A 22467-nucleotide genomic window follows, 5' to 3' on the forward strand; every position below is an offset into this window, starting at 1 on the left:
GCGGACTGCCCTACTGGTTCTCATCGCTGCATGAAGTCACAGCCGCTGCCCTTGTGCCTGACCTGTTGTGTTGAGCCAGTTATGATTTGACTGCTGCACTCTAACACTGTAATTATGGGTGAGTGCTGACAGCAGCTCGGTCCTTTGGTTAGGTCGGGCACCCTGGTTAGGTTGGGCACCCTGGAATTAGTAGTACAATGGCGGACTGCCCTACTGGTTCTCATCGCTGCATGAAGTCACAGCCGCTGCCCTGGGTCCTGACCTGTTGTGTTGGGCCAGTGATGATTTGGCTGCTGCACTCTGAACACTGTAATTATGGGTGAGTGCTGAAAGCAGCTCGGTCCTTTGGTTAGGTCGGGCACCCTGGTTAGGTTGGGCACCCTGGAATTAGTAGTACAATGGCGGACTGCCCTACTGGTTCTCATCGCTGCATGAAGTCACAGCCGCTGCCCTGGGTCCTGACCTGTTGTGTTGGGCCAGTGATGATTTGACTGCTGCACTCTGAACACTGTAATTATGGGTGAGTGCTGAAAGCAGCTCGGTCCTTTGGTTAGGTTGGGCACCCTGGTTAGGTTGGGCACCTTGGAATTAGTAGTACAATGGCGGACTGCCCTACTGGTTCTCATCGCTGCATTAAGTCACAGCCGCTGCCCTGGGTCCTGACCTGTTGTGTTGGGCCAGTGATGATTTGACTGCTGCACTCTGAACACTGTAAGAATCGATGAGCGTTGACAGAGGTAAATTGCAGCTCAGCTCATTCTCCTGCTGCAGAGAAAATCTGATGCAGAAATGTGCAGATTTTCTACAGTGTATAGACATAACAATATGTAAATGACAAAGTATCTATTTTTAGTGGCTGGAATAGAAATATCAACTACATAAATTTATGAAGAAATTGTCCTTGTTGTTTCAGGAATGACAATTTAATGTCAGCTTTTTTTTTCATGCCACCCTGCTTATACCAAGCTACAAATGTCACTGCTGCATTGAACTTTGTGGATACTGGGCATTTTTTTTCTGTTTTATTACCCTTCAAATATTTATTCTTTCCTTATACATTACTTACATGAACTTTAAACTTTACTAGTTGTTTTAGTTATTTATTTTTTTCTTAAATCAATAGTACACATGAAAATAAGAAACTTTATAATAAATTTTATCAGCGAAATCAGCTTGTTTCTCCTCCTGGACTGATCATTCATTTTCAAAATTCTCAATTTATGGGTAAAGTCTGTATTCAGTGAAGACAGATTTCCCATTAGTGAGATAGGAGATGACAGTTGGTGCCTATAAAGTTCTGTGGAGAAGTGTAACTGTTGTTTCAGGACAAAATGCAGTAGAATATGTGTCTACCTCTAGTTCCTCCCTCTCCTCTCCATAGAATCTAATAAGCACCAATTGTCATTTCCTGTCTCAGTGATGTGAAAATCTTCACTGAATACAAAAATTAACCCTGAAGTGAAAAAAATCAGTCCAGGAGGCGAAATAGGCAGATTTCACTGATAAGATAAATGACAAATTGGCTCATTTTCATGGGTATTATTGATTTAAGAAATAATTAAAATGATGGTAATTAAAATGATTACGTTTTAACTGTATCTGCATGTTACTGTGAATGCTGATACTGTTAAGAGTGATGGTCAATCTGGTGGGCTCCATTGTGTGAGTGGTCCCAGGCTAGATGTCCCCTATGCATCCTGGTAGCTATGCTACTGTCTACAACAAAGGAAAAAAATGAAGTGTGAAATGTCCACAGCCTGCCCCAAAAGTCACACAGATTTTAGGCAATGGTTGAATAGAGTTTTGCAAAATCCTATTCACTTGGCTGGCATTGTTCATTTTATTTGTAGAATCCAATTATCTGTCTGGACCAGAGGTCTCGAACTACATTCCTCAAGGGCCGCAAACAGGTCATGTTTTCAGGATTTCCTTGTATTGCACAGGTGATCATTTAATCACCTGCACAGATAATGATTACAGCACCTTGTGCAATGCTATGGAAATCTTGACAACACTCATGGTTTGCGGCCCTCGAGGAATGCAGTTTGAGTCCCCTGGTCTGGACTGAGGACACGGGAACATTTTTTACTTGTTCACTAGGATTTAGAGGCCATGTGAAATACCAGAATGAGTTACTGGGATTAATGTATGTTTAAGGATTATGAAATGTAAAAAAAACAACTATCCGTGACAGTATGGAGGAGGATTGTGCTTTAGATGGAGTTAAACCACTTTACATAATGTCTTCATTTATATTGATACATACAATCATGCAAAAAAATAAAATTCTGTGTTTAGAGAAACATCTGTTCAGTTTTAGAAGTTGTTCAGAGAGGGGAGGACAAAAATAAAGCAACCCTGCCTGCACTGTATGAGGATGCCGAATATTCCAGCAGTGGCGCTCTCCAAGGTGCTGAATGTCAGCCTTCTTTCTACTTAAAGGGGTTGTGCCGACATACTCTCCTGCCCGATTAAAGGGGTTGTGCTGACATACTCTCCTGTCCGATTAAAGGGGTTGTGCAGACATACTCTCCTGTCCAATTAAAGGGGTTGTGCCGACATACTCTCCTGCCCGATTAAAGGGGTTGTGCATACATACTCTCCTGTCTGATTAAAGGGGTTATGCAAACATACTCTCCTGTCTGATTAAAGGGGTTGTGCAGACATACTCTCCTGTCCGATTAAAGGGGTTGTGCAGACATACTCTCCTTTTCGATTAAAGGGGTTGTGCAGACATACTCTCCTGTCCGATCTGACATTGGTCGTGAGAGACACCACTTCACACAATGTGGACAGCACCACTGCTGAACTGTCTGGCACCCAGTAAGTGTCATGGGCCATATTGGTGGGACTTGCAGTGCCGCCAGCTAAGAGCCATGCCGTGTAGTCTCCTGTTGGCTCGGCATTGGCTTTTTTTTGGAGGCCAGGTTACTTTGCTCTCTATATTCTGCTGAGTATGTGGCCTTCAGTAGAACATAAGATGGACACTTTATTCTAGTGACTGGTAGTCAAACTAGTCATGTAGCTCATGATCAGACATTACTGGTCTTGTATATATCCCAGTACCATGCCTTCAATGTCCATCATCAGACTATCCATATTTGCAGTGTTTCCTGCTGAAAGCAATGGTGATTTGCAGTGTTTCCTGCTGAAATCAATGGTGACCACCATAACACCATAAGCCGTCCGCTAACGCCGCGGCCAAGTTAACCATTTTATTCAGCCATTTCTTTGCTTTTTCTCTCGATTTGCTGTTTACAAAAAAAGCAACAGCTTTGTTCTAAGGCTAAGCCTTCCCAGACTCCTGAAAAAAATATATGACTTACTATGAAGCAATGGATTTCTGTCCCCGCTGCTCAGTATTTTATTACATTCCTAGTGGAATCGGATAAACTATCTTTAATCGTATTATATAAACATGATTATATTCAGGTCACCTCCTGGACATAGGTGTTCAAATAATTAAGGAAGCACTCCGGGCAAAAGTGATACACGGTACTATGCCTAGAATAGGACCTGAGGGGCACCATGCATGATGCTGGAAGTCAAGGGACTTCAGAGCAATGATTCCCATGTCTTGTACTGCACCCTCGGGCTCTGCAATAGGGACAATACAGAGGATCAGTGTATGTGCTTTTAATTACTATGTTAGCAGTTAGAAGTTGGTAAGAACTCCTACTTTATGTGCTGCCATTGCTACAAATAAGATTTGCAAGCAATGCTGTTATTCTAGAGGGTTTAATGTTTAGTTTTGTTATTAGAAGGGAGCAAAATCTAAAGGTTCAGCGTGGTTGTTGTTTTGTACCCAGCTACAAATGCGTTGGTGAAAGTAGTTTGCTGTGTCTTGCTCACCAAATTTTCACCATCTTCTACATTCTGTCAGTCTGTGAAAATCAGACTGCACTCAGATGTCATCCGAGTGCAGTCCCTTTTTTTCACGGAGTTATTAACTTGCATGGCCGTGTGTGACCCGATCCAAATCGGGCATGCTGTAACTTTTTCCTCGGACAGACTCTGTCAGAAGAAAAATCGGTCATGTGCACGGCCCCGTTGAATAACATTTGTCTGACTGTGATCTAATGTTTTGTCAGATCGCACTCGGATCAAAAATACGGTTGTCTGCGCCTGCCCTTAGTGCTCATTCATACCAGCATGTTTCCGTCCGTGTTAGCAATGGATCCCACTTGGACAGCACACAAACCAATTGTAGCCAATGTGCTACTCCACTCGGGTGTTTTTCCACAAGGACCAATGCACTATTTTGGTCTGTTGCACAAATCAGAATAGTGCATAGAATATAAGGCAGCTCCTGCTCCGTCCGAAATACAGATGATGACCTGGAGCTGCTCTCGGAGCCAATCGCGCCTGCTGTTGTGCACATGACTTGCCCGTTCACTGTGTATAATGGGTATTTGCAAAGATATCTGTTCAAAGATATTTCTTTTTGAACAAGTGTAAAGAATAAAATATTTACAAACTTTACTAATCCAGCGTACCTTTGCCGTGGTTATCCACGCATACTAATGCTGCTAAATAAAAGTTTAATTTCGCTCCAAAAAAGAATAATTAATGAAGTCAGCCTGCAAAACTTAAAAAAAAACAACGTTTTCCTAGTGAAATGAACTGTATGAATAAAATGGCCTAAATTTGTGTAATCCTAATTGGAAATTTTTGATGTTTTAAAGGATGAATTCAAACGAAAATTTATTGAAAAAATGTACATATAGAAAAGGCACGCTACTCTTGTGTGACCCCTGCTTTCTTTTGATCTCTTTGAACTGTGGAAGTCAAAGTAAAGGATGGTCAACACACAGCAAACAAGAGATATCTGTAGTGGTCAATTTACATTAAAGGGAACCTGTCAGCCCCAAAATCGAAGGTGAGCTAAGCCCTCCAGCATCAGGGGCTTATCTACAGCATTCTGTAATGCTGTAGATAAGCCCCCGATGTAACCTGAAAGATGAGAAAAAGACGTTAGATTATACTCACCTGGGGCGGTCCTGCTGCGGTCCGGTCCAATGGGTGTCGCAGTCCGGGGCCTCCCATCTTCTTACGATGACGTCCTCTTCTTGTCTTCACGCTGCGGCTCCAGCGCAGGCGTACTTTGTCTGCCCTGTTGAGGGCAGAGCAAAGTACTGCAGTGCGCAGGTGCTGGGCCTCTCTGACCTTTCCCGGCGCCTTCGCACTGCAGTACTGTGCCCTCAACAGGGCAGACAAAGAACGCCTGCACTGGAGCCGCGTCAAGAAGACAAAAAGAGAACGTCATCGTAAGAAGATGGGAGGCCCCGGACCGGACCGCAATGCCCATCGTACCGGGACCGCCCCTGGGTGAGTATAATCTAACCTCTTTTTCTCATCTTTCAAGATACATCAGGGGCTTATCTACAGCATTACAGAATAAGCCCCTGATGCTGGTGGGCTTAGCTCACTTTCGATTTTGGGGGTGATAGGTTCCCTTTAATTTAATAGTGTCACTCTCTGCAAGGAGAAATGATACTTCTTGGACCAGATCTCCACTTTGCATTGATGAGGGGCAGTACCCCGAAACACAGTGTCTGCAAATTGAGATTCTGGTTTGGCTATTATCCTAAGTCATGTGACAAGGCTCGTTAAAGGGTCAACATTTACTGTTAGGATTGCCACTTCCAATAGGTGGCACTAGAGTTCTAGTCCTCTTCCTCTCTGAAGAGACAACTTCCATAGAAATTAATGATCTGATAAGATCTATGGGCCGGACATAGATCTTCCTGAGAATCTGCCTCCAGAGCTGCTTATAAATGAAAGTGGCATCACCATTATGAGACATATAATGACTGACAGTCTGCTCTCCTGATCTACATGTCTCACACTGGTAGCGCCACCTTACAATTACAATAATCTGTGGAGGCAGGTTCTTAGGGAGATAGAGCGCTCACACCAGGGTTTGCTTGTAAATCTCTGAAATACGTGATTCAGATGGAACCTCTGGTGGATGATTCCTTATATTGAGGCAGATGGAGGCACAGTGGATGCCGTCTGGCTTTTGGTCCGGCGGTGTCCATCTGTTTAGGTGTGCATAAAAGTGCCGTCGGCCAGAAGTTTTGTGCACTTCTGAAAAGGACAACACTAAACAGAGGTAAGATGGAGTCCAGAGTAACTCTGCTTCCTCATTTTAGTAAATGGATCCTTCGGGGGTTTCATCTGATTCACTTCACTCCGAGATTTAGATGGAAGCCCCAAAGTAAGTGCTCAGCTTTGAGCGCAGGATAAATGTGAACCCAAACATTATATAAAATGTTACCAATAAAAGCTTTAACTAAAACCACAAAAAAGCAAGTCACTTAGGTCCATCATCTGTTAACGGAAACATGATGGCTTTCCCTTTTCTGGTCGTACAAAGGCTTTGGGAAAGAGCTATGGTTCCACATGTTTGGTATTTCTGTAGCGATGAGAGTCCGCCTAAGGGCTCCTTCTCACTTGTGTGAAATACGGCCGAGTCTCGCAAGTTAAAACCCAGCTCTGCCACCGGCACTCCAGAGCAATACATGGAGCTGCATGCTCTGCTCCCAAGTGCCGGCGGCAGAGCCGGGTTTTAACCTGCGAGACTCAGCCATATTTCACGCAAGTGAGAAGGAGCCCATATGCATGTCTCCAGAAGCATGAGCTGCACATCTAAAGAAAAAAAACTAGACTAATAATGGTATGCACATCCACAAAATAGAAAAAAACTTTATTGCACCTCAAACAACACAAGATTAAAAACATTTAAAACACATATAGGTGATAACAAAAAAAAACAAACACCCACAATTCTATAAATCATAAAATTCCACCATGAAGCAAAATATGTGAGCTCGCTAATAGACGACACATTTAGGATAAAATATAGCTGGTCTGTAACCAGTATTGGTAACAGCAACCTCAGGATCTCAATGTGTATTAATGCCGAACTGCAGTGCACAGGAATCGGGAAAATATAACCATCACAGTAGTATGTCTAGTAAAAACATAAATACATGGGATTTGCATACATCAAATATCAGGCATATATCATTATATTGTGCCTAATGATAGGAAGACATGCAGTGAACCATAGGCTATAAACACAAAACCTTCATCACATATATAAGTGGCTAAAACATCATATTTGTGGGAAAACTATTTTTTTCTCATTTTCACACATCTGTGTTTTAAAATTCTGTGAAGCACATGTGGGTTCAAGGTGCTCTCCACACATCTAGATAAATTCTTTGAGGGGTCTAGTTTTCAAAATGGGGTCACTTGTTGGGGGTTTCCACTGTTTAGGCACATCAAGGGCTCTCCAAAATGTAACAGAGTGGCCGCTAATTATTCCAGCAAATTTTGCATTCAAAAATTCAACTGGCGCTCCTTTCCTTCTGAGCCCTGATGTGCGCCCAAACAATGGTTTTCCCCCACATATGGCATGTCTGCATACTCAGGAGAAATTCCGCAACAGATTTTGGGGTCCATTTTCTTGTGTTACCCTTGTAAAAATAAAAAAAATTGGGACTAAAGACATTTTTGTGGGAAAAATATTAGTTTTTTTTTTTGTTCAAAGCCTTACGTTATAAACTTCTGTGAAGCACCTGATGGTTCATGATGCTCACCACACATCTAGATACATTCCTGGAGGGGTCTAGTTTCCAAAATGGGTTAACTTGTGGGGGGTTTCCACTGTTTAGACACATCACGTGCTCTACAAATACGACTTGACATCCGCTAATGATTCCAGCCAATTTTGACCTCCAAAAGTCAAATGGCGCTCTTTCTCTTTCGAGCCCTGCCGTTCACTCAAACAGTAATTTTCTGCCACATATTGGGTATTATCGTGCTCAGGAGAAATTGCAGAACAAATTTTTGGTGAAAATAAAAAGATTGGGGCTAAAAGAACTTTCCTTGAGGGGTCTAGCTTTCAAAATGGGGTCACTTGTGGGGGTTTCCACTGTTTAGGCACATCAGGGGCTTTTCAAATGTGGTATGGCCTCTGCTAATTTCGCCAGCAAATTTTGCATTCAAAAATTTAAATGGCACTCCTTCCCTTCCAAGCCCTTCTGTGCGCCCAAACAGTAGGGGCATCTGCATGCTCAGGATAAATTGTACAATAAATTTTGGGGTCCATATTCTCCTGTTATCCTTGTAAAAATAGAATAAATAGTAAGAAAAGGTAACATTTTTGTGAAAAAAAAGTTAAATGTTCATTTTTTCCTTCCATGTTGCTTTAGTTCCTGTGAAGTACCTAAAGGGTTAATAAACTTCTGTGGTTTTGAGCACCTTGAGGTTTGCAATGTTTTAGAATGGTGTCACTTTTGAGTATTGTCATATAGACAGTCACTTCAAATGTGAGGTGGTCCCTAAAAAAATGGCTTAGTAAATTTTGTTGTAAAATTGAGAAATCGCTGGTCAACTTTTAACCCTTCTAACTTCCTAACAAAAATATCTATATAGTTTTCAAAAATTGTGCTGAAGGTAGACATGTGGTAAATGTTATTTATTAACTTTTTGTGTGACATAACTAACTCTCTGTGTGACATCAAAATTAAAAGTTTGAAAATTGCAACATTTTCTGAGTTTTTTTCACAAATAGATGCAAGCCATAGCGAAGAAATGTTATGACTTTCATTGCATACAATATGTCATGAAAAAACATTCTCAGAATCAATGAGATCCGTTGAAACGTTCCAGTTATGACCTCATAAAGTGACAGTGGTCAGAATTAAAAAAATTGGCCTGGTCAGGAAGGTGAAAAGTGTCTCGGGGGTGAAGGGGTTGTGATATGTTGCAATGCAAATATGTGACGAATCCACAACATTTCTGCTTGCTTTCATCCACATCCTTTCTCCATTTATGAGCTTGATGGACATATGTATTTTTGCAAACCATATTATGCGAGCAATATCATGCCTATGTATGTTCTTGAGGCCGTGCACAATGCTGCCTAAGGCTACTTTCACACTAGCGTCGTGCTCTGCACGTCGCTATGCGACGTTGCGGCGCACCGACGCTAGCTGTGAATGCGCTGCACAACGGGGGCAGCGGATGCAGTTTTCCAACACATCCGCTGCCCCATTGTGAGGTGCGGGAAGGCGGGGGCGGAGTTCCGGCCGCGCATGCACGGTCGGAAATGCTGCAGACGACGCACCAAAAAACGTTACAAGCAACGTTTTTTGGTGGCGACGGTCTGACGCAACACGACGCAACCGTCGCACGACGGTTACGACGTGTGGGAATGCGTCGCACTGCGTCGCTAATAAAAGTCTATGGAGAAAAAACGCATCCTGCAAGCACTTTTGCAGGATGCGTTTTTTCTGCAAAACAACGCATAGCGACGTGCAGTGCACGACGCTAGTGTGAAAGTAGCCTTACACAAAGGAGTTAATTAGTAAGGTGAAAAGCGAAGTCCTTTTCATGTGATCATATGTGCACAGAATCAATGAATCGGATGCATTCTGCTCTGACATGAACACATTCGTGTTGTTCCCAGCAATTACAGGCCGGTGTAATAATGCTGCCAGCAGAGATCAATATAACTGTTAATTCCAGATTGCCAGAGCCTTGGTGCTCAGGGTCTCCATCTTCATCCACAAAGTGTACAGTATTGTCATAGAAAGCTCTTGCTAGGACACAGCCTGCAAGTAAGATTGGTTCAAGTTCTATCTGCTCAGGATTTCTTATTGATTTGTTAACCAATTAATTGCTAGAGAAGGAGGCGGTGGGTGGGTGGAGGGTCAACTGCAAAGCTTCACCAGTTTCTTTCACCCCTTACTAGAAACTGTGATGATGGTCCAAGATAAATTTGTGATTGGTTGAGAAGGGGGAAGCATCCTTGAGAGAGTGAGAGTGCTGAGCATGCATAAATAAGCCTGTAGGAGAAAGCTCTTCCCGTGTCGCTCTCCTCCGCTTCTGAGTGGACCACATAGAAACTGCTTCTGTGCATGCAAAGCGGAGAGAGAGACGGGAAAATGTCAAAAGGGAGGGGGCGATAGATGGAGAGAGTGAAGCATTATCACTGAGAGAGGAGAGCGGTGTGAATGAAGCTCAGTCCGTGTGTGCGCAGACGAGAGAGGATCAGGCAGGACTGTGGGAGAGAAGAACAGATTAGTCCTGCCTGCTGCAGCAGGGCACGGGGGACATGCCACCTGCACCTTCCAGGCACCCGCTGCACCGCTCTCCTGAATTCAGACATGAGGAGGACACCAGAGGGAATGTTCCTAAGTCATTGGTTTAGGGATTTTCTCTGTTTGGGGCAACTGCTAGCATGGCCACTTTTGCTGAAGACTGGTGGGTAGAGAGACACTCTGAATCCTAACTCTGTCTTTAAAAAAAAAAAGTGCTTCTTCTCTGTTCGTCTTCTTTTGACCATGGGACATATTTGCCATTGGATGGATTGATCCTGCAAATTAAGTTTAAGGGGATAAACCCATTTACCTGCCAGTTTTATCCCTCCCTAAACCTGCCCCCTAAACTTGTGCACCCACCTGCGCCATGAGACGGTCGAGTACGGATGAATCTACTTACCATCGCAGTCCATCCCTGGACAGCAAAGACTACTCTCTTCCCCAGGGTGGTGCCTTCCGACGCTATAGCAGCCTCTACGGGGGGCAGTTTGGGGCATCTACAGGTGGCTCTTTCTTTGGGTTTCACACCAACCCTGGTCCCAAAGCAACAAAATCGAAGTACACATCCCCAAAGGGCAACAAGTACGTGGTGTTATACCTGGATCTCTCCTTCATTTTCCTCCTAGAGCTGAAGAGGTGCAGGATGGCACAGAACTGCCTGCAGTGTATGAAATATCTCATGTTCGTCTTCAACCTCCTCTTTTGGGTAAGTTACTGGGGAAAAATTGGATGGGAGGGGATTCTGACATTTCCTTAAATGCTAATTTACGCTGCATTATAATTTGCCAATTACTTGTAAGTAACTTGTGTATTTCTTGAAATGTCGATTTCTTATTGAGATGTGAATTAAGATATCTAGTTAGAGGTTAAATCTCCAAATTTGCTTGTTTTAAGATAAAAGTGAAGAAAGTATATGTGTAAGTAATGCCTCACCTCCTGCCAGCCTATATACCTGCTCTGGGTCATCTTCATTTCCGGCTGAACTTCACAGAAAGTTTCTACGGCCCTTTCGCTATTCCTAAGTTTACCCAAGATCAGAGTGTGATCCGATTTTCTTGGAGGTGGAGAGAAAAAAAAGAAAAAAGGTTTCACCACCTTCTTTATTATGTCAATCCGTGAAAATCAAACCGCACTTGGATGTCCAATTTTTTTCACAGACCTATAGAGTTGAATGGGTGAATGCCATCCGATTCTCGGAGGCAAATTATGCATGCTATGAGTGGCTCGAAAAAAAAATCGGACATGTGCACAGCCTCATAGAATAACATGGGTATGAGTGCTATCCATCAAACCAATGATTAGCAAGCGTCCGATTACAATGGTCGTCTGTACGAGCCCTTAAAGAAGGTGCTGAGATTGGTATAGGGATGAAGAGCAGGATCCCCGTACACATATTGCTGCATGATCTGTTCTATCTATTTCGTTAACCGTGTATCTGAAGTGTCATTAACCTTCTGTCTTCTATGAAAATGACATAAAAATCTTCACAAACTCATTACAAACTGCTAAGACTGTGAGCGCTTGATTAGTTCTTAAATGCCGAATCTCAGCACATGTTCCAGGGCAATATGTTGTAAATATTCATTGCCTGGTAGTCGTAGAGGACCATAACGGGCTCTTTCTTGCGATAGTGATGATGTCTATGAACCTGCTGCAGTGGAAATAAAAAACAAAATCTGAAAAGTTATGAAATATTTCAGGATGAATCTTATTCTGTAATCCCCCGGGGACCGAGGAGGTGTCAGGCTACTGCATCGAATGTCATGAGCCCTATAATTATGGATTGTATGCTCCAAACTTCTGCAGTCTGACATTTGGTGGTAACCCTGTGTGCCCGCTATCCGGCTCCTACTATTCCTGCAGCCCCGGTAGCCTGGTTCTGTCACTGACATCCATTGTATTCCTGTGTGTGTCAGATAGACCTGCTCCAGCAGAAAGTCCCTGTGTGAATAATACTGCAGCTTCCACCGCTGTGCTCAATCCTTGGCTGTTCTGGTACATTTAGGTGTAAATGAGTTTACTGCCCTTCAATTCCAGAGCTGTTTGTGCTCGGAAAAGCAGGAAAGTAATACGGTATGTCTTCTCTAGGCTGTGATGCATATACAGGATGGATTGGCAGCAGTGTGATAAGAGCTGTCAGGGGTTTAATACTCGGGGTTTAGAGCTGATGAAGGTGGAATTCAATCCATCAAAAATAATTCTTGTCCTTTTTTTATATAACCTGTCATATCTGCTTATGACTTCTGGCTTGGTGGATCATTTGGCCCATAAACATATCGGGAGATAAGTCTTAACACATGTAACAATAGACAATGAAAACGATGCAGCAAATGCTCCAGATGATGATCCCTGTTGTACCCAACATGTCCAATAAGTCATCCTATGTCATGTATCCCAGAATTTGGGACATGTAGCCCTCAGATCGAATCTCTCCATTGTTGTATTCCTCGTTCAAGACTCCACCACCAGCTTGTCAGAATTACTGTAGGACTGCAGTAGCTTAATAACTACTGTATATATAATTATATAAAGGGGTTTTCCACCTTCTATTGATTGACCTCTATTTTACTTAAATGTATGCATTTGGGGCTAAAAATCATTTTTACAATTGGGTTTAATTAAAAATGTTGCACCGTGTGGTTTCAGTAGGTTCTATATTTGATTTTTTTATTGCTGTCTGCGGGATGAGTTAACTGCGAATCCATCAGTGAGCTTGTTATGAGAGTCTTAAGGGAGAGCTTGTAGATATTTTTTCTGTCTTTTTTTTTAGCTGATTGATAATCACAGACGACATCAAAGTTGAATGAGTGGGCAGGCAAAAATTCTGTACAAGAAAAACGGCACAAAATTTTAATGAACCACAATTTCCAAAAATGAATTATGGCGCCAGTTACATGCAGTTAATTAAAAAATCAATAAATAAACGTCCTCCAAGGTGGACAACCCTTTTGAAGAATCCACACTGGCCTCAAAAAATGTTTCAAATGTAATCAATCTTAATGCAGCTTCATTTCTCATGTATTCGTCTAAACGGCTGTTCACATTAGAAAATCAGTATATCAATATCTGTAATCACTGGCGGACACAGACAGAACAGAGCATTGTACAACAACAGTATACGGGCTCTCTGCAGTCCAATATGTCATCATAATTCAACATCCCCCTCCTCTGAGGATGGAATTGGGACCGTAAGCTCTTAGGCACCCAGCCTAATGTATCAACCTATGCCTGTAACACTCTCTTTCGTAGAGAAATTTATATACACAGGATACACACTATATTGGGATAATAAGTGCACAGAAAACCATAGCAGGTCAACGCGTCCCCTTCTTAGTTAGAAAATTATGTACACAATAATTTTTTGGAGTGATCAACATCAATTTTACCTTTCCCCTTTACTAATTCTCTTGGTTTGACCAATTTTTCTGACGTTCAATAAACGTAGAAATTTGGACAATTTTTTAAAATTTATAGGAGAGCTTTAAGAGGAAACTTGGAAACATGTGACGTGGTCAACTAACATTTCTGGTTTCCAGCTGGTAGGTCGTACGACATCTATTACGACTTTGACGCCTCCTTGGGGTGACCTACATCACGCCACAAATTGTAAATGTTTCACATCCACCATTGTAATCATCCTAAGGATTCTTTGCCCTACTTTTTCTTCAGCTCGGCCTAACTAGGGTCCTGCACAGAATAGTGATCTGCTATAGAAGTAATACCAGCTCCCCAATATTGTGTAGGTCCCAGCTATTGTTCCACAAGTCAAGGTTGGTCTTACAAGACGTTAGTAGCAGTTTCTTTAAGTCCTCTAATTTAGGAGGAAGGGATTCCATGGATCAGGAGCACATCAATGAGCTTTGCTCGTTTATGACCTGTTCACCCCTCATCCTTCCTTGGATCACTTTTTTTAGACACCCAAAAGATCTTCCTTTTTGGAAATGCTCTGTCCTAGTCATTTACTCATCACAATTTAGCCCTTGTCACAGTTGTTCAGATCTTTGCACTTGTTAATTTTTCATGTTTCTGGAGCATCAACTTCAAGAACTGATTGTTCACACGTCACCTGATGTGTCCCCTTGACAGATGCCACTGTTACAAGATGATCAATGTTCTTCTGTTCAGCTGTTGGTGGTTTTATTGTTATATCCGATCCATGTATCTCCTCCATAGTTTGTTGTTATGATGCTTCACCATAAGTCACCACTTCTCCTTTTTCTCTCATTTTGTGGTCATGTTGAGGTTTGGTTGAACAGTGACAAGGATTAGATAGTTCGAGGCACGACTGAGAGAAACATTTACTCATTAGAGCTTCTCATTGGAGAACTTGACTAGAGTTGAGCGAATTTGCTCGGGTCCCAGCTTATTCCCTTGCCGAATAAGCAGGGACCAGAGAAAATTTGCTCAACTCTAAACTTGACGAGTCATTTTGGTAATGCCAATGCCAGTCTTGTTGGAGTAGAAGACGCCAGATTCATAAAGAGACTGCTTAATAAATTTGTCTCATCTTCTGAGTGGCGTGGGCCTCTGCTCCAGAAATGCTACTCCAGGCTGGAGTATAATTTCTTCCGTTCAAAACGCCGGCACTTTTGGTGAATTGGACACAAAGGTGTAGCCATGCCCTGGGTCCTCCCCAGATTTACCCATTTTTAAGAAGCTGATTCAAACTGGCAAAACACCAAAAGTTGCAAAATTGTTTCCCAACTCTGCTTTGTGTAAAAATGTGACTTTTCAAAGCTTTATGGCACTTTTATGACGTAAACACTTTGAATTGACACCTACATTTCTTCAGGGCACATTGTACGCTGGATGTAACTGGAAGCAAAACATAATTCACTGTAACATTTTTGCGAGATTTGCAATGGAATTCACTGCAAAATTATCATTGCAAAGGGTCAAATCGGCTGTGAAAACCTGGAACATAAATTTACATGGTGTGAATTTAAAAATCAGAATTTTAAGCTCATTTTCGGTGCAGATTCCACATGGATTTTTTACTTAGCTTTTAAATGACCTTGTGGTAAAATTTCATCCACCGTGCTGGAGACTCCAATATACTGGTGGTTTTCCATCTGCAAGTTCCAAAGAGGAAAATCTGCTGTGTATCTTTGACTTATTTTATCTAAGAGGGGTTTCTGATTTGGGCATTCTCTTGGTAGCGTGACACCTTTACCGATGTCCAATGCCTTTATCCACTAGGTCTGCGCACTCTGTTTAGAGGAGCAATGGTTGCAAATATGTTTGGTTGCAATTATTACTATCCAGTCCTCGTATAAAAATGAGATTTGATACATGACAAGCTATGGATGTATCTGTTGTTTTGTTTTTCCTCAGTAACAGAACTGTGATCATTGACTCCACCTTACCTGCAGTGTTCACAGTCATCTACTGGAGACCTATATACACTTCTGGTGGATCTGATAATGTCAGAAATTAACGAGGAAATTCATCAAGATTGATATTTTATATAAGCCAGTCTTGATCCAGGGTCTTGTGGAGTAATAAGAAGTGACCAATTTTTTGAACAGGGTGCCCATTTTTCAGCTGTCAAAGATGTAAGTCCTACCTTCCGCTAAGCTTCACTCATGTCTCAAAATTTGGCAGACCTGGTATAAAAACGTCAAAAGTCTCCAAATTTTTACAAAATTATTCGAAAAGTTTCAACTTTTTAATTACACTTTCCTGGCAATGAAAACTCTATGAATCAGCCCCTAAATGTTTTTTTCCCCCTTGCTTCCTCTTTTTCTCTTCCCTTGCACTGCACTAAAAGGGGGACATACATATCCCCCAAAAAGTTTTGTATTACCCTTTAAAATATGTATGAAGCACGACGATGGCCTCCTCCTGAACGTGGGATCTGTTCCCTGTTGGATGCATGAGCCAGTCAGCAGGTGCTGACTTTGTAAACTTTCGGGGTGAGTCAGAAAACAGCATTTCCTCGCTGTGTGATACGGGCTGATCTGAAGTCTGGTTAACTGATATATATTTCACATGACACTAATATTGATCTCAAATTATAGAGCGGCTTTGTGTTCTCTGCTGGAAGTATCTTGTGATCTGATTGTTAGTAACGGTGTCGACGTATAAAATTGTTATCTTGTGTATTGTAGCATACCCTATTATTGCTGTTAATTAACTTCTGACTCTCCTCTGATCCAGGGCGAGATTAAACGTCCCAGGCAGTAACATTATTCTGTTAAATTGTATTTTAATCTTTTTTCGACATGAATAATTTAATTTCATACAATTAACCTGCTTTTCTTTGTTGTGCGTGGTAATTTGGATTCTGTGTGCACAATATAGTCAATGTAATACAAATTGGAGTAAATATATATCAATACTATAGAATTCTTAAAGGGAACCTGTTAACAGGTTTTTGTTATGTAATCTGACAGCAGCATGATGTAGGGCCAGAGAACCCGATTCCAGCGATGTGTCCCTTAATTTACTGGATAAAGCAGCTTGTGATAGAATCATAGTTTTTCTCTGCTGCAGAACTAGCAGAGCTCGGAATGCTGAGCTGGGTATAACCCCGCCCACATCACTGATTGGCAGACTTCTGTGTACATCATATATTCCCGACCTGTGACACAGCGTATGCGTCATGAAAGCCGGTGTCAATCCGACCTGTGACGCATATGCTGTGTCACAGAATGATCGCGTCCTTGCATGCCGGGTGAAAGGGTTAACTCCAATTTCACCCGATCTGCAGGGACAGAGGGAGTGGTACTTTAGCCCAGGGGGGGTGGCTTTGCCCCCACGTGGCTACGATCGCTCTGATTGGCTGTTGAAAGTGCAACAGCCAATCAGAGCAATTTGTAATATTTCACCTATGAAAAGTGGTGAAATATTACAATCCAGCCATGGCCGATGCTGCAATATCATCGACCATGGCTGGAAAACCTGATCTGCCCCCCCCTACCACCACCGATCTCCTCCCCAGTCCTCCGTTCTGTGGTCCGGTCCCCTCCGTCCTCCTGTCCGCTCCCCCGTCCTCCTGTCCGCTCCCCCGTCCTCCTGTCCGCTCCCTCCTTGCTCCGATCCACCCCCCCTGTGCTCCGATGCACCCCCCGGGCTCCCCCCCTCACCCCCTCATACTTAGCGAGCCTCCCGGTGTCCGTCCGTCTCCTCCCTGGGCGCCGCCATCTTCCAAAATGGCGGGCGCATGCGCAGTGTGCCCGCCGAATCTGCCGGCCGGATCACAGTGATCAAAATAAAAAAAATTGTAAATGAACCCCCCCCCTTTATCACCCCCATAAATAGGGACAACAATAAAATAAAGAAAATATATATATTTTTTTTTTCGGTTAGGGTTATTCTGGTCCTCTGTGGATTTTTCCACAGTGCATTTGATAAATCCGCAGTGCAAAACCGCTGCGTACTTATCGCGGATTCAGTGTGGTTTTTCTGCGGATTTCACTGCGGTTTTACAACTGCGGTTTTCTATTGGAGCAGTTGTAAAACCGCTGCGGAATCCGCAGAAAGATGTGACATGCTGCGGAATGTAAACCGCTGCGTTTCCGCGCAGTTTTTTCCGCAGCAAGTGCACAGCGTTTTTTGTTTCCCATAGGTTTACATTGAACTATAAACTCAGGGGAAACTTCTGCGGACCCGCAGCTGCGGAAACGCTGCGGATCCGCAGCGTTTTCCGCAGCGTGTGCACATAGCCTTAGAATTAGGCTATGTGCACACGGTGCGGATTTGGCTGCGGATCCGCAGCAGATTGGCTGCTGCGGATTCGTAGCAGTTTCCAACAGGTTTACAGTTCCATGTAAACCTATGGAAAACCAAATCCGCTGTGCCCATGGTGCGGAAAATACCGTGCGGAAACGCTGCGTTGTATTTTCCGCAGCATGTCAATTCTTTGTGCGGATTCCGCAGCGTTTTACACCTGTTCCTCAATAGGAATCCACACGTGAAATCCGCACAAAAACCACTGGAAATCCGTGGTAAATCCGCAGGTAAAACGCAGTGCCTTTTACCTGCGGATTTTTCAAAAATGGTGCGGAAAAATCTCACACGAATCCGCAACGTGGGCACATAGCCTTAGGGTTAGGGTTGGAATTAGAGTTAGGGTTGGAATTAGGGCTAGGGTTGGAAATAGGTTTAAGATTAGGCTTGTGGTTAGGGTTATGGTTAGGGGTGTGTTGGGGTTAGGGTTGTGGTTAGGGTTGGGATTAGGGTTAGGGTTGGGATTAGGGTTAGGGGTGTGTTGGGGTTAGGGTTGTGGTTAGGGGTGTGTTGGGGTTAGGGTTGTGGTTAGGGTTATGGCTAGAGTAGGGATTAGGGTTAGGGGTGTGTTGGGGTTAGTGTTGGAGTTAGAATTGAGAGGTTTCCACTGTTTAGGCTCATCAGGGGTCTCCAAACGCAACATGGCACCACCATTGATTCCAGCCAATCTTGCGTTCAAAAAGTCAAATGGTGCTCCCTCCCTTCCGAGCCCCAACGTGCGCCCAAACAGTGGTTTACCCCCACGTATGGAGTACCAGCATACTCGGGACAAACTGGGCAACAACTATTGGGGTCCAATTTCATCTGTTACCCTTGTGAAAATAAAAAATTGCTTGGTAAAGCATCATTTTTGAGGAAAGAAAAATGATTTTTTTATTTTCACGGCTCTGCGTTGTAAACTTCTGTGAAGCACTTGGGGGTTCAAAGTGCTCACCACATATCTAGATAAGTTCCTTTGGGGGTCTAGTTTCCAAAATGGGGTTACTTGTGGGGAGTGTCTACTGTTTAGGCACATCAGGGGCTCTGCAAACGCAACGTGACACCCGCAGAGCATTCCATCAAAGTTTGCATTTCAAAACGTCACTACTTACATTCCGAACCCCGACGTGTGCCCAAACAGTGGTTTACCCCCACATATGGGGTATCAGCGTACTCAGGAGAAACTGGACAATAACTTTTGGGGTCAAATTTCTCCTGTTACCCTTGGGAAAATAAAAAATTCCGGGCTAAAAAATCATTTTTGAGAAAAGAAAAATTATTTTTTATTTTCATGGCTCTGCGTTATAAACTTCTGTGAAGCACTTTGGGGTTCAAAGTGCTCACTATGCATCTAGATAAGTTCCTTGGGGGGTCTAGTTTCCAAAATGGGGTCACTTGTGGGGGAGCTCCAATGTTTAGGCACACAGGGGCTTTCCAAACGCGACATGGTGTCCGCTAATGATTGGAGCAAATTTTCCATTCAAAAAGTCAAATAGGGCGCCTTCCCTTCCGAGCCTTGCCGTGTGCTCAAACAGTGGTTTACCCCCACATATGAGATATCGGCGTACTCAGGAGAAATTGCCCAACAAATTTTGGGATCCATTTTATCCTGTTGCCCATGTGAAAATGAAAATATTGAGGCTAAAATAATTTTTTTGTGAAAAAAAAGCACTTTTTCATTTTTACGGATCAATTTCTGAAGCACCTGAGGGTTTAAAGTGCTCACTATGCATCTAGATAAGTTCCTTGGGGGGTCTAGTTTCCAAAATGGGGTCACTTGTGGGGGAGCTCCAATGTTTAGGCACACAGGGGCTCTCCAAACGCAACATGGTGTCCACTAACGATGGAGATAATTTTTAATTCAAAAAGTCAAATGGCGCTACTTCCCTTCCGAGCCTTACCATGTGCCCAAACAGTGGTATACCCCCACATATGAGGTATCGGTGTACTCAGGAGAAATTTCCCAACAAATTTTTAGGATCCATTTTATCCTGTTGCCCATGTGAAAATGAAGAAATTGAGGCTAAAAGAATTTTTTTGCGAAAAAAAAGTACGTTTTCATTTTTACAGATCAATTTGTGAAGCACCTGGGGGTTTAAAGTGCTCACTATGCATCTAGATAAGTTCCTTGGGGCGTCTATTTTCCAAATTGGGGTCACTTGTGGGGGAGCTCCAATGTTTAGGCACACGGGGGCTCTGCAAACGTGACATGGTGTCCGCTAAAGATTGGAGCCAAATTTTAATTCAAAAAGTCAAATGGCGCTCCTTCCCTTCCGAGCCCTGCCGTGTGCCCAAACAGTGGTTTACCCCCACATATGAGGTATCAGTGTACGCAGGACAAATTGGACAACAACTTTCGTGGTCCAGTTTTTCCTTTTACCCTTGGGAAAATACAAAAATTGTTGCTAAAAGATCATTTTTGTGACTAAAAAGTTAAATGTTCATTTTTTCCTTCCATGTTGCTTCTGCTGCTGTGAAACACCTGAAGGGTTAACAAACTTCTTGAATGTGGTTTTGAGCACCTTGAGGGGTGCAGTTTTTAGAATGGTGTCACTTTTGAGTATTTTCAGCCATATAGAACCCTCAAACTGACTTCAAATGTGAGGTGGTCCCTAAAAAAATGGTTTTGTAAATTTTGTTGTAAAAATGAGAAATCACTGGTCAAATTTTAACCCTTATAACTTCCTAGCAAAAAAAAATTTTGTTTCCAAAATTGTGCTGATGTAAAGTAGACATGTGGGAAATGTTATTTATTAACTATTTTGTGTCACATAACTCTCTGATTTAACAGAATAAAAATTCAAAATGTGAAAATTGCAAAATTTTCTAAATTTTCGCCAAATTTCCGTTTTTTTCACAAATAAATGCAGAAATTACCGACCTAAATTTACCACTAACATGAAGCCCAATATGTCACGAGAAAACATTCTCAGAATCGCTAGGATCCGTTGAAGCGTTCCTGAGTTATTACCTCATAAAGGGACACTGGTCAGAATTGCAAAAAATGGCCAGGTCATTAAAGGGAACCTGTCACCATGTTTTTGGAAGATGGGATAAAAATAGCGTTAAATAGGGGCAGAGGTGGGCGTTACATTAGTGTGTTTGTTATGCGTTTATTACCCACCTAAGTTGCCGAAATACCTTTGCAAAGTCTCCGTTTTCGCCTGTCAATCAGGCTGGTCTGGTCAGATGGGCGTTGTCTTCCCCCAGATTTTGCGTAGTTTTCCGTTGGTGGCGTAGTGGTGTGCGCATGCCCAAGGTCCCGAATCCTCTGCCAGGGGATTTCAAAGAGCGCGGTGTCCGTTATTGCATTGGTGATCGGTGGGCGCGGCCATCTTCCTTTGGCCGCGCGTGCGCAGAAGCGGCGCTCTGCTTGCCGCGGCGCTCTGCTGGCCGCGGCTTCAGGAAAATGGCCGCCGCGATATCCATCTGCGCACGCGCGGCATCCCGCGGCCATTTTCCTGATGCCGCGGCCAGCAGAGCGCCGCTTCTGCGCACGCGCGGCCAAAGGAAGATGGCCGCGCCCACCGATCACCAATGCAATAACGGACACCGCGCTCTTTGAAATCCCCTGGCAGAGGATTCGGGACCTTGGGCATGCGCACACCACTACGCCACCAACGGAAAACTACGCAAAATCTGGGGGAAGACAACGCCCATCTGACCAGACCAGCCTGATTGACAGGCGAAAACGGAGACTTTGCAAAGGTATTTCGGCAACTTAGGTGGGTAATAAACGCATAACAAACACACTAATGTAACGCCCACCTCTGCCCCTATTTAACGCTATTTTTATCCCATCTTCCAAAAACGTGGTGACAGGTTCCCTTTAAGGTCAAAATAGGCTGGGTCATGAAGGGGTTAACAGAAAGCTGCTAAATAGTGGTGGCGGCTTGGTTGGACCCTGAGGCCTGAGAAACCCACACTGTGTGCAGAATTATTAGGCCAGTTGTATTTTAGAGGATTATTTTTATTATTGATCGACAACTATGTTCTCAATCAACCCAAAAGACTCATAAATATCAAAGCTTAATATTTTTGGAAGTTGGGGTGGGTTTTTTTTAGATTTGGCTATCTTAGGAGGATATCTGTTTGTGCAGGTAACTATTACTGTGCAGAATTATTAGGCAACTTAATAAAAACCAAATATATTCCCATTGCACTTGTTTATTTTCACCAGGTAAACCAATATCACTGCACAAAATTTAGAAATAAACATTTCTGACATGCAAAAACAAAACCCCCAAAAATGAGTGACCAATATAGCCACCTCTCTATATGATGACACTAACAGCCTTCCATCCATAGATTCTGTCAGTTGCTTGATCTGTTTACGACCAACATTGCGTGCAGCAGCCACCACAGCCTCCCAGACACTGTTCCGAGAGGTGTACTGTTTTCCCTCCCTGTAGATCTCACATTTTATGAGGGACCACAGGTTCTCTATGGGGTTCAGATCAGGTGAACAAGGGGGCAATGTCATTATTTTTTCTTCTTTGAGACCTTTACTGGCCAGCCACGCTGTGGAGTAGTTGGAGGCATGTGATAGAGCATTATCCTGCATGAAAATCATGTTTTTCTTGAGCGATACCAACTTCTTCCTGTACCACTGCTTGAAGAAGTTGTCTTCCAGAAACTGGCA

At 43.1% G+C, this 22467-nt stretch overlaps 1 protein-coding gene across 7 annotated transcripts in view; it reads left to right on the forward strand.

Annotated features, from left to right (window-relative positions):
* The window catches only part of TSPAN4 (tetraspanin 4), an 878525-nt gene that overhangs the window by 502336 nt on the left and 353722 nt on the right, over positions 1-22467 (forward strand). For 6 of the 7 annotated variants that reach the window (XM_077287830.1, XM_077287827.1, XM_077287829.1 and 3 more), the window contains one exon: positions 10742-10821. In XM_077287830.1, coding sequence (XP_077143945.1) covers positions 10759-10821 — 63 coding nt within the window. In that variant the 5' untranslated portion in view covers positions 10742-10758. Of the gene's footprint in view, positions 1-9865; positions 10822-22467 lie in introns of those variants that run through there. The other variant, XM_077287826.1, reaches the window with a different exon arrangement.

The sequence above is a fragment of the Ranitomeya variabilis genome, chromosome 2, assembly GCF_051348905.1.
Source record: "Ranitomeya variabilis isolate aRanVar5 chromosome 2, aRanVar5.hap1, whole genome shotgun sequence".
Taxonomy (NCBI): Eukaryota; Metazoa; Chordata; class Amphibia; order Anura; family Dendrobatidae; genus Ranitomeya; species Ranitomeya variabilis.